General features: G+C 44.0%; 1 protein-coding gene across 1 annotated transcript; it reads right to left on the reverse strand.

Moving 5' to 3' along the window:
• Positions 1–2,544: 2,544 nt before the first annotated feature.
• On the reverse strand, positions 2,545–11,370 carry CRHBP (corticotropin releasing hormone binding protein). Its single transcript, XM_027882775.1, has 7 exons — positions 11,189–11,370; positions 10,656–10,749; positions 9,861–10,018; positions 7,639–7,849; positions 6,069–6,217; positions 4,672–4,789; positions 2,545–3,276 (listed from the first exon to the last, which is right to left on the reverse strand). The coding sequence occupies exons 1-7, from the start codon at positions 11,267–11,269 to the stop codon at positions 3,119–3,121; spliced, it is 969 nt and encodes a 322-aa protein (XP_027738576.1). The 5' UTR covers positions 11,270–11,370; the 3' UTR covers positions 2,545–3,118.
• Positions 11,371–14,861: the final 3,491 nt, after the last annotated feature.

Raw genomic sequence — 14,861 nt, forward strand, 5'->3', positions numbered from 1 at the left:
AGATTGTGTTTATCTTCACTGGCGACTTAGTGCTGAGCTGCTGGACCTGGAATCTGTTGTTGATGTTTCAACTGCTCTGTGTTTCTTAATTAAGGAGTAGCATTTTAAAGACCTCTACCTCTTCCCAATTTGAAGGTAGGCATGTGAATGGGAACAGTTTGACATGGGAGCTTATTCCTAGATGGTGCAACCCAGAAATATGCCTTGTTTTACCAAAGGGTGCACAGGAAAGGCTGGTGTGGCTAGTTGCAATTAGGGCCACTCTGACAGCAACAGGCACCAGAAAGGATGAGCTGAGTGAGATACCTGTGGACAGAGATGCTCTCTCACTGCAAGTTTTCTCAGGAAAAAAAACTATTTAATTGAGCCCTAACTTTTTTCTCCCTGATTGACCAACCTAGTGGCCTTCTATGGTGGAGTGACTATATCAGTGGACAAGTCAAGGGGCTACAGATATAATTTACCTGGACTTCTGTAAAAGACAGTCCCCCACAACATCCTTCTCTCCAAAATCGGATTTGATGGGTGGACTGTAAGGTAGTTAGGAATTGGTTGGACAGTTTTATCAACAGAGTAGGGTCAATGACTCAGAGTCCTGATGGACACCAATGACAACTGGTGTCCCTCAGGAATCCATATTATTGATTATCTTTAATTATCATTAATTATCTTTAATAGTGACATAGATAAAGGGATCAAGTGCACTCTCAGCAAATTTGCAGATGCACCAAGCTGAGTGGAGCAGCTGACACACCTGAAGGATGGGATGCCATCCACAGGGACCTGGATAAGCTCTAAGAGAGGGACCATGGGAATCTCATGAGGTTTAGTAAGACCAAGTGCAAGGTGCTGCACCTGGGTCAGAGCTGTCCTGATATCAGTGCAGGCTGGGGGATGAACAGATGGAGAGCAGCCCTGCTGAGAAGGACTCGGAGGTGCTGGTGGAGGAGAGGCTGGACATGACCCAGCAATGTGCACTCACAGCCCAGAAACCCAATTGTATCCTGGGCTGCATCAAAAGCAGTGTGGGCAGCAGGTCAAGGGAGGGGATTCTGCCCCTCTGCTCTGCTCTGGTGAGACCCCACCTGGAGCACTGCATCCAGCTCTGGGAACCTCAGTCCTCAGCACAGGAAGGTCATTGACCTGTTAGAATGATTTCAGAGGAGGGCCCCCAAAATGGTTAGAATGCTGGAGCACCTCTCCTGTGAGGAAAGGCTGAGAGATTTGGAGTTGTTCAGCCTGGAGAAGAGAATGCTTACGAGTGACCTAATCGTGCCCTTCTAGTACCTGGTGGGAGCCTACAGGAAAGGTGGAGAAGGACTCTTTGCAAGAGCATGTGGTGACAGGACAAGGAGGAATGGCTTCAAACTGAAAGAGGTCACACTTACATCAGATGTTAGGAAAAAATTTTTTGCTATAAGACTGTTGAGGCACTGGAATAGGTTGTCCAGAGAAGTTGTGGATGCCCCATCCATGGAAGTGTTCAATGTCAGGCTGCATGGAGCTCTGAGACATCTGGTCTAGTGAAAGGTGTCCCTGTGTACAGCAGGGTGTTTAGAACTAGATGACCCTTCCAACTCAAGCCATTCTATGATTCTGTGGTTCTAAGATTCAAAGTCTCTGGTGCTGGGTGGCCACACCAGCACTGCCAGCAGGGCCCAGAAAGCCCAGTTGAGTTGCACGGGGCTGGAACAGCAATGTAGTGTCCAAAGACCCCTCACTTAAGTCCTGAATCAGGGATGCTCCGTGTCTTGGGGTAGCAGTTTTGTCTAATTTCTTTGAAACAAAGTGAAACATTCCTACAATTCCCACTTTTTCCATAAACACAGCCCTGCAGGGTAGATATGCTCACTTGAGCATATCTACCCTGCACTGACCTGTCTGCCAAACACATCCCTGTGTTCATAAGTCACTTGAAAAGACTGAGCTCCCAAAACCCACAAGGAGAGTCTGAAAGCATTCTGTAGTTTTCACACACTTCAGTCACGGGAATCAACTTCAGACCTACTGAATAATCAAGACACTCAAGTTGGGTGAATGACTGTGAGAATAAAAGCCATAAATCAGAGTGGGAGATTTCAAGAATGCAGCTGGATTAATTAGGTTTGAACATTATTTGAGCACTGAAGGAGGAACAGTTTTCTCCCATTACTGCCAGGTAGCAGTCCCAGAAAACATAACAATTGCTCCTTGTGCCTCTTTCTGATACAACTTTGGTCCTTTGCTGTGCTTGTGCTTCCTGGAGCTCATTAGGCTAACACTCCTCTTCTGGGTCACCAAAGGCCTAGAAAAAATTAATCTATATTTGTGTATCCCTGCCTCCATGGATCAGCAGGACATCTGACCAAAAACTATGGAAGAGTGTACTGCTGGAATTTTCTCCATGAAGAGGTGTAAGCAACCTTGGAAAACCAAATTTCTGCCTATAATAGTCCATGGTTTTACAGCAACATGTGTCCAAAATTTTAGTTCCCAGAAAACCGTGCATGATATAGAATGTTAAAATGAGCTCTTCAGAAAAAAGTACAGCATACTAATTCTTTGCCAACTCTTGGAATGTATTTATTTATGTTTGGATTTGTGTAAGGAAGTCTCATGCTATAATTTTTTATTAAAAACATGTAATTAGAAATAAATAGTACATTTATAGTCATAAATAAACCAGTAGTTTTTACACACACTAATGCTGGGCTTCCTCTTACAAAACTGGAAGTGTATTTCACCATCTAATTTTTTTTTGCTTATATCTGATGTAAAAGGATAAAGTTGCTGCATGAATTTTATACTTATTGTGAGTTTTATATGTCCTCAGACTACAGTTTGTGCCTATTTTCCTAAAAATACTTATATGGGAAACATATGCTTCTATTCTTGCTATTGATTTTGAATGTGGTAAATGAGCTTAAATACTGCAGAAAGAACATAATGATAATAACAAAGATTAATATATTTGCTGCTTTTTCCTGCTTGGTCATGAGAATGACTGATTTGTATGAAAAAAAGAAATATGCTTATAGAAAGGCTCAATCATACCAGCTGGTTAAAGGAAAAAATACATTATTTTAATTCCCCAGAACCTTATTTTCATCAGCTATGTGAAAATGCGTCGCCTCGTTTCTCAGATACTAGGAAAGCAGAATTCCTCAATGCTGTTCTCCTTTCTCATTTCTGTTTCCTGCAGATCAAGCTGATGATACTCAAATGTCACACGGTTGATGTGTTTGCCACTGGAGACCATTCGCAGCACGGTGTTGTCACAGCCAATCTTCATTTGGGCTAATTAGTGAGGTGAGATATAATGGAGATATAAAGGAGATATAAAGATACATGAGAGAGAGTGTGAGAAAAAGAATATATAAATTGGGAATTATGAAGCACTGATACATGTAATTTTAGAAATACAGCAAATCTGTGTGTAGTAATGACCTTCCAGTCATAATATTGCTGATTAATTTTTGTATTTTTTAGTTCTGCTTTACAATGCTTGGATATTTAATAAAGCACTGTAACCTTCACTCCTGCAAATGCCACTACACATCTGTGTGCTACTGTTGAACACCATGAGTGACAGGTAAAGATAACAGCACTCTATCCCAGGGATAACTTTTCAGCAATACTGAAATGTTTCCTCTTACAGGAATTGAGTGGGTTTGTTCATAAGGATGTTCTTCACAGTTGAAGGCATGTGAGAGTCCCATCAAAACAAATTCAAATGGCAGTGCCCAGCATATGAACTCTGAGCAAAAACAAGTGTCACTAAACACTGCTTTAGATGAGCCATTTGAGTGGGGGCTTGGCAAAGCCTGTTTCATTGTTGGAGAAATCTGGTGTGTCATTGAAAAAGCAGGGGCTTTTGAGATGGAATTTCATTTCCTTCACAAAACACATTTTAGTCTCATCTCAGTGCTCAGTATTTGCTCAGCACCAGTGCTTTCCAGTAAAATCTTTGAACAGTGCCTGGACTGTTGAGTTGTGGTGTGATGAAAGGCAAGAGAGACCACGGGGTGAAGTATCAGGCACACTCCTGCTCTCCAACTCTGTGGAAATGCCACTTGTCTGGTGCCCCCACTGATACTCCTGAGGTACAACAGGTGTGCTGCAGGGTCTATCACATCACTGCCACACTTTGTAGTCTGCTATTGAATATCATGGAAATGGGGAATTCTTATTTTTATGGGGACAAAGAAGTCATGACCTGTCATGATAGTGAAACAGGTTCAGAGTCCCTACAGGGTTCATAGCAGGTAATGGGAGCTCTGAGGCTTTTGGGGTATGTGTTATACCTGTAGCAGAAAAGAAGGCTCTGGAAACACTGAGTAAGTGACAGAAAAGCTCCTTAAATGAGAATGTAACCACACTTCCCTCCTTTGTTGTGAATTTCCAGACTTATGTGCTGACATTCTAACAATCATATTTGTCATAGAAGAAGCATTTTTAAAATATGCATAATTTAACCTTCTTATAATCATTACAGCAGGGCAAGGTGGTCATGGTAGCACAGAGCCAAACCACAGAATTGAATAGCTTTAGCTCTCATGTTCTGCTAGACATGAAATTCACCAGTCTAGCAAGAAATCCTGGTTGCAGGGTTGGGATGGGGTGGGTGTCTGCATATCTTATTGTGGTTAATTCTTTTATCATGTGGCAGCAATTGGAAGAAGGGGTTCTTACCAGACCCGTGAAAGGAGTGACAGAGGTCAGCTAGTGGAAACATCTTGGATGGGTCTAAGCCAGCTCCTCCTAGAAGCTCTACAAAATCTCCCACTCCTGCACAGCCTGCTGATGGTTTCTAAAAAGGCAAAGGCTAAAAGTTATTTATCATTTCTCTTCAAAATGTTGCAGTTCTCTAGACATGAATGCAGCCAACAGTAGGTTTTAGAAATCCCCTTTGCTCAAGCCTGTGTGAAATCATTTTCTCATCTTGAGCAATACTCTTCTGATTTGACATTAGTAAGACAACCTTAATTAATTCCAAAGAAAGACCTAAGTAGGCTCTCAAAATTACTGACATGTAGTTAAGGTGGTATATCAACTGCTTTTAGTGTAGGTAAGCAATCTGATTCTGGATGTAATCAAATTAATCCAGTTAAGGGCTGCATGTGAGCACACACTCAGCTGGCAGACAGGAACTTCAGTTCCACCATACCATACTCATTCCTAAGCAATAAGTGTTCTAAAATGCACTGTTGTGGCAAAGGTTAAGTAAAGTAGGAATTAACCAAAAGGGTAGTTTTGCATGAAAACAAGAGCTCACTGTATATTGGACCCACAAGTACATGGACACCTTGAGCACCTTTGGGCTGTCACCCCTATGCTGTAATTTAGGTGCCTGATTTCTTTACCTTCCTTTGCAGTTGTCCCATTTCTGTCATCCCCTGAATAACTCCACTAGTTCACTTGCCCATCTCTCAAGGCCTGGTTAGCTCATACACTGGCAGTCCCCATAAAGGACCTAGGCTTCCAGACTTACTGGCAGGGCAAAAGAAACTTTCTTGCTCTATTCTTCTGGATATTTTGGAACTGGCACATTCTCAGACCTCCCAGGCACAGGGTATCACCAACAGCTCTTGTCCTCTCCTCTCTGTTCTTCACCAAGAACCAAATGCTGTGACCAAACCCCAGATCAGAGCAGATGGAGCAGAGGATGCTCAGCATGCTGAGCAGTCAGTTCTGAGCACATTTGTATTTTCTCCATGCTAATACCTTACTAGCTAATTTGTGTCTCCTTTCTCTCTTTAGAGCAGTTGCTGCTTTCATTATTTAAATACAGACACGCTCCTTTCTTTATAATGAAATTCTTACCCATTGTTAGGCAAGCAATAGTTACATGCACTAATGGTACTTTGCATAATTTGATTGCCACTGCAACATTACAGAGACAATAACGACAGAAACAGACCCAACTCTCATCTCTGGGGGAAACCAGAAATCTCAGCATGCATGCAAGTGGTCTGGAGCACACATGCTTAGCAGCCAGCGCTACAGGCTACCCCTGCTTCACCCCCTCCCTCTCCTGTGCCCAGGAAAACTGCACATGGTAGTAACTTATTAGGAAATAAAGAACTCACCTTTAAAATGAGACCATTTAAATGTCCCAGGGTAAGATCAGATATTTTTATCACAACTGGGAAGATTATTGAGAAGCTGCAGTTTCTATGCTGGTGAGGAATGACCATGGTAAACCTTCCTGAGGGAGTCTGAGAAATGACATTGCAAGCTGGGACACAGGAGAAGGTAAAAGAGTTACACTGAGTGTAGCAAAATTATGTACTTCCAGTACCAAAAAAGCAGAGGGTTACTGAGAGTTACAACCAAATGCTGAAAAACATGAATATGGCATTTTCTGGGGTTCTTGCATAACATTTGTTACTTAAAACTTCCCATTTTTTAACCCTGTATCATGCAGTCTGATGGAACTTGATGGTGAAGCAATCGTGAGAGCTCACACCCCATATCCATACATCAGGGGCTCGTGCTGTCAAGGGCTCATACAGTTTGCCAGTTTGAAGGAGGCTAAATGTGGGTGGAGGAGTTTCGTTTAGCTTTGACAGGTTATTTTCTGATATTGCCAGCAACTCCAGATCTGCTCCTCTTAACTGGAATTCCTTACCCTGCAAAATACCTCTTTGAAATGAGAGTGTAATTTTGTCTTTAGGTTCAAACTTAAGAGTTCAGGTAAGGGAGTAACTTATCATCCATATATGTAGCCCAAAGGATCTTTGACACAGACCTGGGGGCCTGGAGCTGCTTCAGCAGGACAGTCAAGGACACCAGTCACTTCACAATAATTACATCCATCAGACTGGGGACCCAGCTTGCAGGCTCATGTCTGAATAAACTGGATTAAGGACAGGGCAGACATGCTGTCACCTTTTGTCTTTCTTTTTGGCATTTTGAATAGTGAGGCAAATAAATCAGACTAGCCTGAGCAATAATTGTTAAATGTCCTGTCTCCTCCTGTTTGCAAAAACAATGCAAATGAGGCAGTGGAATAGGTTGCCCAGCCACGTTGTGGGTGTTGCACTGCTGAAAGAGTTAAGGGCCAGGTTGGATGGAGCCCTGGACAACCTGATCTAGAGGGTGGCATGCCTGGCCATGGTTGGAACGAGATGATCTTTAAGGTCTCTTTCAACCCAAGCCATTCTATTATTCTATGATTATTTTGTCAGCTCACGAACTTGTGGATGGTGCAAATAAATCCTTGTTATCATATATCACATATATCACATTAGATACACTGGTTTTACTGTTGAACTTTTTCAAATATTTTTACTGTGTTGTTCACCCAGATCTAGAAATTGCTTAACTCTCTAAATTAATACTATTTGTTCTAGCCAAATGTATTGGAACATGCCAATATTAGATTGGGAGAGTTCTTATTTGAAAGGAAGAGCCTTATGGTCCTGTATATTGAAGCCTTGCCTGTGTTATCTCTTAAGCTTTTTTTTCTTTTTCTTGCTACACACACTGAGCCTGAATCAAATCTGCAGGTATGCAGGTGTGTGTGGCTCTGCTGGACTTAATGGAGCTGTGTTACTGCAGATAATGACAGTAAGAGAATTCATTGCAAAGCAATACATTCATTTTGCTCCCAGCCCCAAATGCAAGCCCCTTTGATGATATAAAATGCAGACTTACGAAAGAGATTGGTATTTTTCTTGACTGTGACAGTAAATCCATTGCCTGGCTGATGAATCCTGAAGAAGATCATCGCTACGTTCTGTGATGACCTGATGCTCCGCTGAATGTTCCCACTTTCACAAAAGTCTACATATCTTTGAGAAGTAGTGAGGGGATGGTCCAAGGAACTTGGAAATTTCTCTCCTTTGAGAATCCAGCCATCAAATACCTACAGGGGTTCAATAATTGAAAACAATGCTTTTGCTTTTTGCTCTGTTAGCAGAGAACAAAAACATTAAGTATGACAGACACTTTTATTTTGACACCAAGATAGCCTCTTCAAAGCTGCCACTTGAAAACAAAAAGTCTTTGCATTTATTGATTTTCTAGCATTTAACTAATAGCTCATGCTTCAACTGGTATTTAGGAAAGGGATACATAAAACTTTTAATATTGTCTTAACTTCCTTCAGGTGACAATTTTAGTGATTTTTTTTTTTTTTGAGGGAATTATCTCTTTTCTCTTCAGCATCACTACTTTTTTATTTTTCACAATTGCAATTTCATTGTTACTATGAGAAGTGTTTGACGAGCTTGATTTGGAAGCCACAAGAAATATGTCACCCTCTCAAACTCTGGACATAATATCTATTGATCTGGCCTGTAATTTTCCACCATCTGTGTCTAACAGCTTGTCATTAATGGTCTGAGAGGCCTTTCAGGGGTATTAGAGTACAATAGAACTTTGGGGAGAAATTATTGGTAGAGGTATTATTCTTATCTGCATCTGCTCTTTCACCTCATCCTAATTACTTGAAAGCAGAACAAATGCTGCATACTTGGCTGGACCTTAACCATTGACCTCTACAAATCTTTCTTTCAGAACAAACATTAGCAATTTCCCCTCGCCATCCTCAGAGAAAGGTGTCAGAAGTAGAAATATATCTTAGCTCTAGCATAGTTACACAGTTCCCCCCCAACTGCACTCATAGGGTAATTCCTTCTATGTGCCAGTCAACAGTTCCAAAACTCAAGAATTGGATTCTGCCATTGCTTCAGTCAGTAATCCTAACGTGAGTATGTGGGACTTCCTGATGAAAAAGCATCAGGATCAGTCTCTGAATTTGCCACCACCATAAATTTCTGAGGTAAAGAAGTGCAGGTGCTCAAATTACACCAGAGAGAAGCAACCTGTATAAACACAGAAATTTGGGATACCATGGCCAAAGAAAGGAAACCTCAACAAAGTGTCAAAGATCTCTTGGCATTTTTATAACTTCCATGAGTGACCATAAGTCTGGGTACAATAGTCTTGGACCCACAAGAGGCTGAAGTCAGCCTTCCTGTAGCCAAGTGGGGAGATAGGCTGCATTTCCCAGAATAAAGTGAGCAGGGGAACAGCAGTACCTCTCCAAGAGCAGAAGACAAGTAAAGGACTAAGGGCAGCTTTCCTCCTCCTCCTCACAGCCCTGGAGCTTAGCTCACCACTAGGTGGGATGGGGCCTATGCTGTGCCTGGCCATGGCAGAGCGAAGGGCAAGGTGAGGGAAGCAGCTGGGGACCATTGAGCCTTTCCTTCTCTCCCAGACTGAGTTCAGATCTTGGACAACATTCCTGCGTGCCAGAAAAATGCACTGATAAAGTCTTTCGATACTCTGAGTCACGGGCCTTTTTCTGTTCAGAGCAAACTTCCTGAAAAGCTCTAGCAGGGAAATTGTAACGAAAGCCTGCAATGATCCACTCACTAATAATCTGGTGCTAAGTGATCTGTGAGCAGGGGTCCCAGAGCAGTAAGGGCTGTTCAGAGAGCTGCATCATTATCTGCAGGGCTTCCGTGATTCACAGGGCAATGAGAAACCCTCCTAATAGGGCTGGTGGGCTTGGCTTGTACTGATCAAAATTTTCAGCCAGTACCCCACGTATGGACACTCTGGAGAAGTTCTTCTGTAAAAGTTCAGAAGAGCTGGTGCTGCAGTTTGGAGAGGTATCCTCATCCTGCATCCGACTTGGCTTGAGAGGGGTGATGATGAGAGGACACATACTCAGAGTGGCTCAGGAAGGAGAAAGAGCCATCCCAGAGATGGCTCCTTTATGAAAGCCTGTTCTGCACACACAAACACACACACACACACACACACACACGTATGCATACATATTTGCCTGCCCATTGCACACAGCATAACTCTCACTAGCCAGATGATAGCAGGGAAGGGGAAGCATAGCAAGACTTGCAGATTCTTACCTTCAGGAAGTCACCCCCTTGGCAGTCAATGTTGACAAAGTCGTACTCTACTATGATGAGCTCCTCAGGCTCCCCAATGAAGAAGGTTGCGCAGTGCAGCTGTGGATGGTCTGCGGTGAAGGTGAACTGCCCCTCTATACTCAGCATGTCAATGCACCCTGGAGAAGCAGGGACACGGGGCTATTACCTCTGCCTGCTCTGGAGGGAGACTCAGTGGCAGCTTCCACAGTTCAGGGAAGGAGAGGGATAGCAGGAACCCCCTATACTGAGACCTAGCTGGCAGTGAGGACAGGGAGAGCCAGCTGAAATAATTAGGAGTCTACCCAGCACCAGAGGATAAATAGTAACTTGCATGCGTGAACACAAGTGAGTGACAATGGGATGCAGGGGGCGTGGCATGTCAAAGCATCTCTGAGCAGAAAGCTCTGTGTGTATATGTGCACAAGTGCACAAACACTCTATTCCTTCAGTTTTTTTGCTTATCATTTCGCCTATTATTAAGCTGTTACTTATGCCCCAGCCCTTGCCAATGTCACATGGATGCCTAGGGACATGGATGTAGAATCCCCATCCTACACCCATTATCTGGGACCATTAACTGTGAGTCTGAACCCTCTGCCTCAAGCACAGGTTTTCTGAGGTTTTAACACTTTGTCCTTCTTTTCCCTGGCCTTGCAAAAAGCTCCCACACCTCTGTCATTCCCAATTAGCCCCCTTCCCCTCCCTGAGCCCTGAGGTCCCCCTAGGACTCTCCCACCCACCACTGGTCCCTACCAGAGCACCAAGGAAACTCACGGAGTGACCGCCGGTAGATCTGCCCTGCAGACAGCTCTCGCTTCAGATCTTCACTGAGGAGTAGGAAGGGCTCATCTTCACCAGCATCCCTCACCTGGTGAAAGATGGAGGGCAAAAAGAGTATGAGGCAAAGTGAAATGAAGCCCCCTCCCTGCACCTATGAAGAAAAGGCACAGCACATTATATACCTTTTCCAGAAAGAGTGCAGCTGTGGAATAGCTCAGTCAGAGAGCTGCCAACCTGTAGCAGAGGAGAAATAAACCTGGCACCTTAGAGGTGAGCCCAGCAGCTAAGTGCACAGTGAATCTCTTAAATCCTCAGCAAAAATGCTGACTATAAACAAATGGAGAGGGAGTGCAGGACACATGGGACTGTTGCATTAAATGTTACCCAGGTGTAGATTTAATGCAGGAGAAGTGGGAATAGGAGGGGAGAGAGATAAAAACCACTATGCTTGAAAGCCAGGAGTACAAGTTAGAAGACAGCAGCTAAAAGCACAGCAAGGTGTTTTAGTCATCAGCGATATTGCTCACCTCTAGGTATCTGGTTTCTCCCTTGGAGGCTGCCAGGAAAATGAGAACGAGGTGGCACTGAAACTGGAAAGCAGACGGCATGCTGACACCTCCTCTGGCGGCCCTCCCTCTCTCCGTGGCCAAGTTTCTCCCGGTCTGAGCCGGTAAGCAGGAGCCGCTGGGGTGTCTTGGAGTGACTCTTTTTATAGAGCTGTTGGGAGGGGAGGCACTTGGTCCCTGTACTGATAGGGTAACCCATGGTAACTGAATTCCTCTCACAGTGACACAGTACGTGGGCATGACGAGGGTCCAAATCGCAGCCACAAATTTTCAAGCCGGTCGAATTCCCCTCTGTGACAGATGTCTTTTCTACTTGTCTGTCTGGTGGAGCTGAAAAGCTCTGCAGAGAAGAGCCCATGCCCGGGCAGACGGGGCACTCATGCAGTGTGTTTATTTGCAGTTACTCCAAAGTGATGAATGAGGAGCATTCTTCCCTTCTCCTGTTCTCCTGCTTTCCCGTTCCAGGGCATTTCAGACACACAGGGCTCCCTGCCTCCCTCCTGCTGCTCTATGACATGCAGCTCTCTGCAGCCCCTGTGTCAGGTGCTTCCCACTGGCCAGGCTGGCACTCCAGGCAGGTTTGCAGCCTGGGCCAGCATCCCTCCAGGGCTTTGCAGCAAGTGCACAGGCAAAACCAGACAGGTCTCTTGGTCAGAGATGGCTTTCACACAGAAATTAGGAAAACTTGGAGCTCCCAAGGGCATATCTGCCACAGAACACCTGATACTGCTTCAGCTCTGATCCTCAAGGGAAACTTTAGATAGACCTTTAAAAGATGAATCTGGTAGTCAAAATTTGTAACTGTGCAGAGTACTAAACATCAGGAACTCAGCAGAGGTAGTACATGTAGACTATATTCTTGTTTTCCTTTCATCAGGATGGACCATTACTGAATCAATACTCTGCAGAGAGTAATAACCTTTTCCCACCTCAGGCTTCTGACTAATGTCTCTTTCTAATCTGTGACTCTGTGCCAAATCATCACTGTGGTTCACCAAAACTTAGAAATAATATGAGCAGGACTTGCAAAGTTTAAAGTTTGTTGCTCCTGATTTCATTGTGACAACCTGTGGACAGAAACATTTGCTTGCTGTTTCACCCGATTTGTTGGTTGAAAAACAAATAACTAAACACTGTTCTGTCTACACACCTATGGCTCTGACCTTATTATGCTGTAATTCTTATCTTATGGATTACTGTAATGTAAACTGTAGTACTCTTGCATATCTACATGAAGCTTCTGTGAAATTGCAGTATCTGTGTGGCTTTCAAGAGCATAAAAATCACTAAGAAAATAGAAAACATTATTTTTGAACTTTAGCATCAGGCTGCATTCAAAAGTTGATAAAACTGCATTGGACAACCGAGTAGTTAGTCACCCCACGAGCCAAGACTGAATTCATTTATCTTCATATGCTTACCTTGCATTGTTTAATTTATGCAAGGATTATCGGAAGGGAGTTTGGAATCTGAAATCCATTCAGGTTCCTTAGGAATGACAAGTTTAGTTGGAAAACTGCATGGTTTAATCCCAATTTACATTAGAGACAGCTGGGAGTTTAATCAGGGAGGTGTGAAGTGCCCTGGAGACCATCAGGATCCTGCAGGGCCAGAAGGGGCTGCATGGAAGCCCAGCCTTACTTTTCTTATGTTCCCTCTCTGAAAAGACAAATAAGATTAGAATTACTGCTTGACCCCTCCATTCCCTGTCTTCAAGGCATTTTCCAGAATCCAGTCCCAGTTCTGGCTGGGGTGTCCCAGTTTTGCCTGCCAGTCCCCAGCCTAGACCTCAGATACCAAGGGTTGAGGAGTACATTCAGCTCAGCGTGCATGAGCTGCAAGTTGAGCTCAGGCAGGAGCCTGAGCCTGAGGGTGGAAGCCTTGAGCTGCCAATCATTTGAATTCCAAAAGGCCCAGGGACCTGTGGCACCAGCCAGGTGACCAGACACTTGGAGACACAGCTGGAGCCAAGGACTCAGTTGGAAGATCCCAGACTCAGAGTATAAAAGCCCAGGGGTTCCTTTGTTCAGCGTCCCTCCTCAGAGACACCATTATAAGGTTTTTGAGATGGTGCTACACCATGATAAAATTACTTAAAGGAACCAAAGGTCTGAGATTCTGCAATAGGAAACCTGGGGTCAAGCTGGTAAGGAAACCTGGTCTGACTATGTGAATGTGGGGTGTGCAGGTAGTCAAATGAGGACCCATTAGCTCACTGGAGTAGTCTGCTGTGAGGCGGCTTAAGTCACAGGAGCTTAAGTCTCTGGTGGTGGGAGTGTGACTTCCAGAATGCCTCCTGAATGGTCAGACAGGAAAGTTTTCTTAACATGAGTCCTTGAAAATCTTCAGTAAAGGAGAGAGAGTTTGATTTGTGTGAATCTAACCAGTTACGGAAGATTTGGTTAAATTCAGCTCCCAAAATGAGTCAAGGAGATATGCCACTGTAGTTAAATCATTCTGACTATCTATTAAACCAGATGTGAGGTGATCTACTCAGAATGAAACATACCAACAGTGATGTCAGTGTATTTTAAATTCTTACCTGTGAATAACTGAGGCCTGGGCTTAGCATGACATCCATTGGTAGTGGTGCCCAGATAAGCAGGAAGCCCCCAGCAAGATGAGGGGACAGGACTGTCCTTCTCTAATGATCAAGGTGGTAAGAGGGAAGATAGGAGCCACCTTCACGTCTGTTGTAATTTATTACTCACACAGGACCTGTGGTGACTGAAATTTCTGTGCAACACCTGCTGGAGTTTGTTTTGAGTGTAAAAATATTCTGTGTAATGTTAGTGCACCCCTTGCTGTTGATATGGAGCTTTATTTTAACAGAGGTACTGAGGTGGTTTTTTCCATTTTGTTTCTCAGCTCTGGGCTCAGCAGGAGCTGACAAAGCACAGTGACATCCTGCCCAGCCTTGTTGCAAAGTCTCCAAGTACCTGGGGTAATCTCCTGTGTCCTCAAACACAGGGCTATCCTCAGCCTCCAAACTCATATGCTTTACCCAGGCAGCTCTGATGCCTGGGTAAAGCAAGTATTTGGGATGAGGATAGGAAATCACATGCAGAGAGGTGCAGCTGCTGCTGGCAGGAAATCTGCCCTGAGAAGCCTCTGTACCTGACTCAGGCAAATAGATCCCAAAAGGGACCAGTCCAAGAGAAAAGATGGGATTCACCTCCCAGGCCTATGTGCCAGCTGTCAGAGGATGAGAGAGGATAGGAGGCCATCTTCTCAACTCTTCTGCCTCCTCATAGAGTATCACAGGTCCCCTTTGCTTCTGTCCTCCGTTTGCCTGCTAAAGCGCTGCTCTTGTTAAAATCACTAGCAGAAACTGAGCTGAGAACACAGCTAGCAAAGTGAAGAAAAATCATTTTATATAGGATTCAAAATATCCCTGCAGCATTTCTCAAGGGAAAAGCACCTTCGATGTGATACAAACCCCTGGGCAAATGAGGAGAGCGTAATTTTTCTTTCATGGGGTTGAGTTGTGTTAACACTCTGTAGGATAATTTTCTTTGTTAATAACAATTTTTTTAATGCAGTAAAATGCATTCCCAGTCACACCTTGCTACAAGCTAGACAATCCAGTTGCTCTCGTGCTCTGACACCTTGATCTGCTAACAATTGTAACTTA

The sequence above is a fragment of the Empidonax traillii genome, unplaced genomic scaffold, assembly GCF_003031625.1.
Source record: "Empidonax traillii isolate 1590-97213 ecotype Southwest subspecies unplaced genomic scaffold, ASM303162v1 scaffold8:size5222938, whole genome shotgun sequence".
In the NCBI taxonomy this organism is placed as follows: domain Eukaryota; kingdom Metazoa; phylum Chordata; class Aves; order Passeriformes; family Tyrannidae; genus Empidonax; species Empidonax traillii.

Coding starts and splice junctions, on each gene's coding strand:
- CRHBP (XM_027882775.1), bottom strand. CDS start 11,269: ATGCCGTCTGCTTTCCAGTTTCAGTGCCACCTCGTTCTCATTTTCCTG. Junction 7,850..9,860: donor AAGGGGGTGACTTCCTGAAG/GTAAGAATCTGC, acceptor GAACCCCTGTAG/GTATTTGATGGCTGGATTCT. Junction 3,277..4,671: donor TCACTCCTTTCACGGGTCTG/GTAAGAACCCCT, acceptor CTCACTAATTAG/CCCAAATGAAGATTGGCTGT.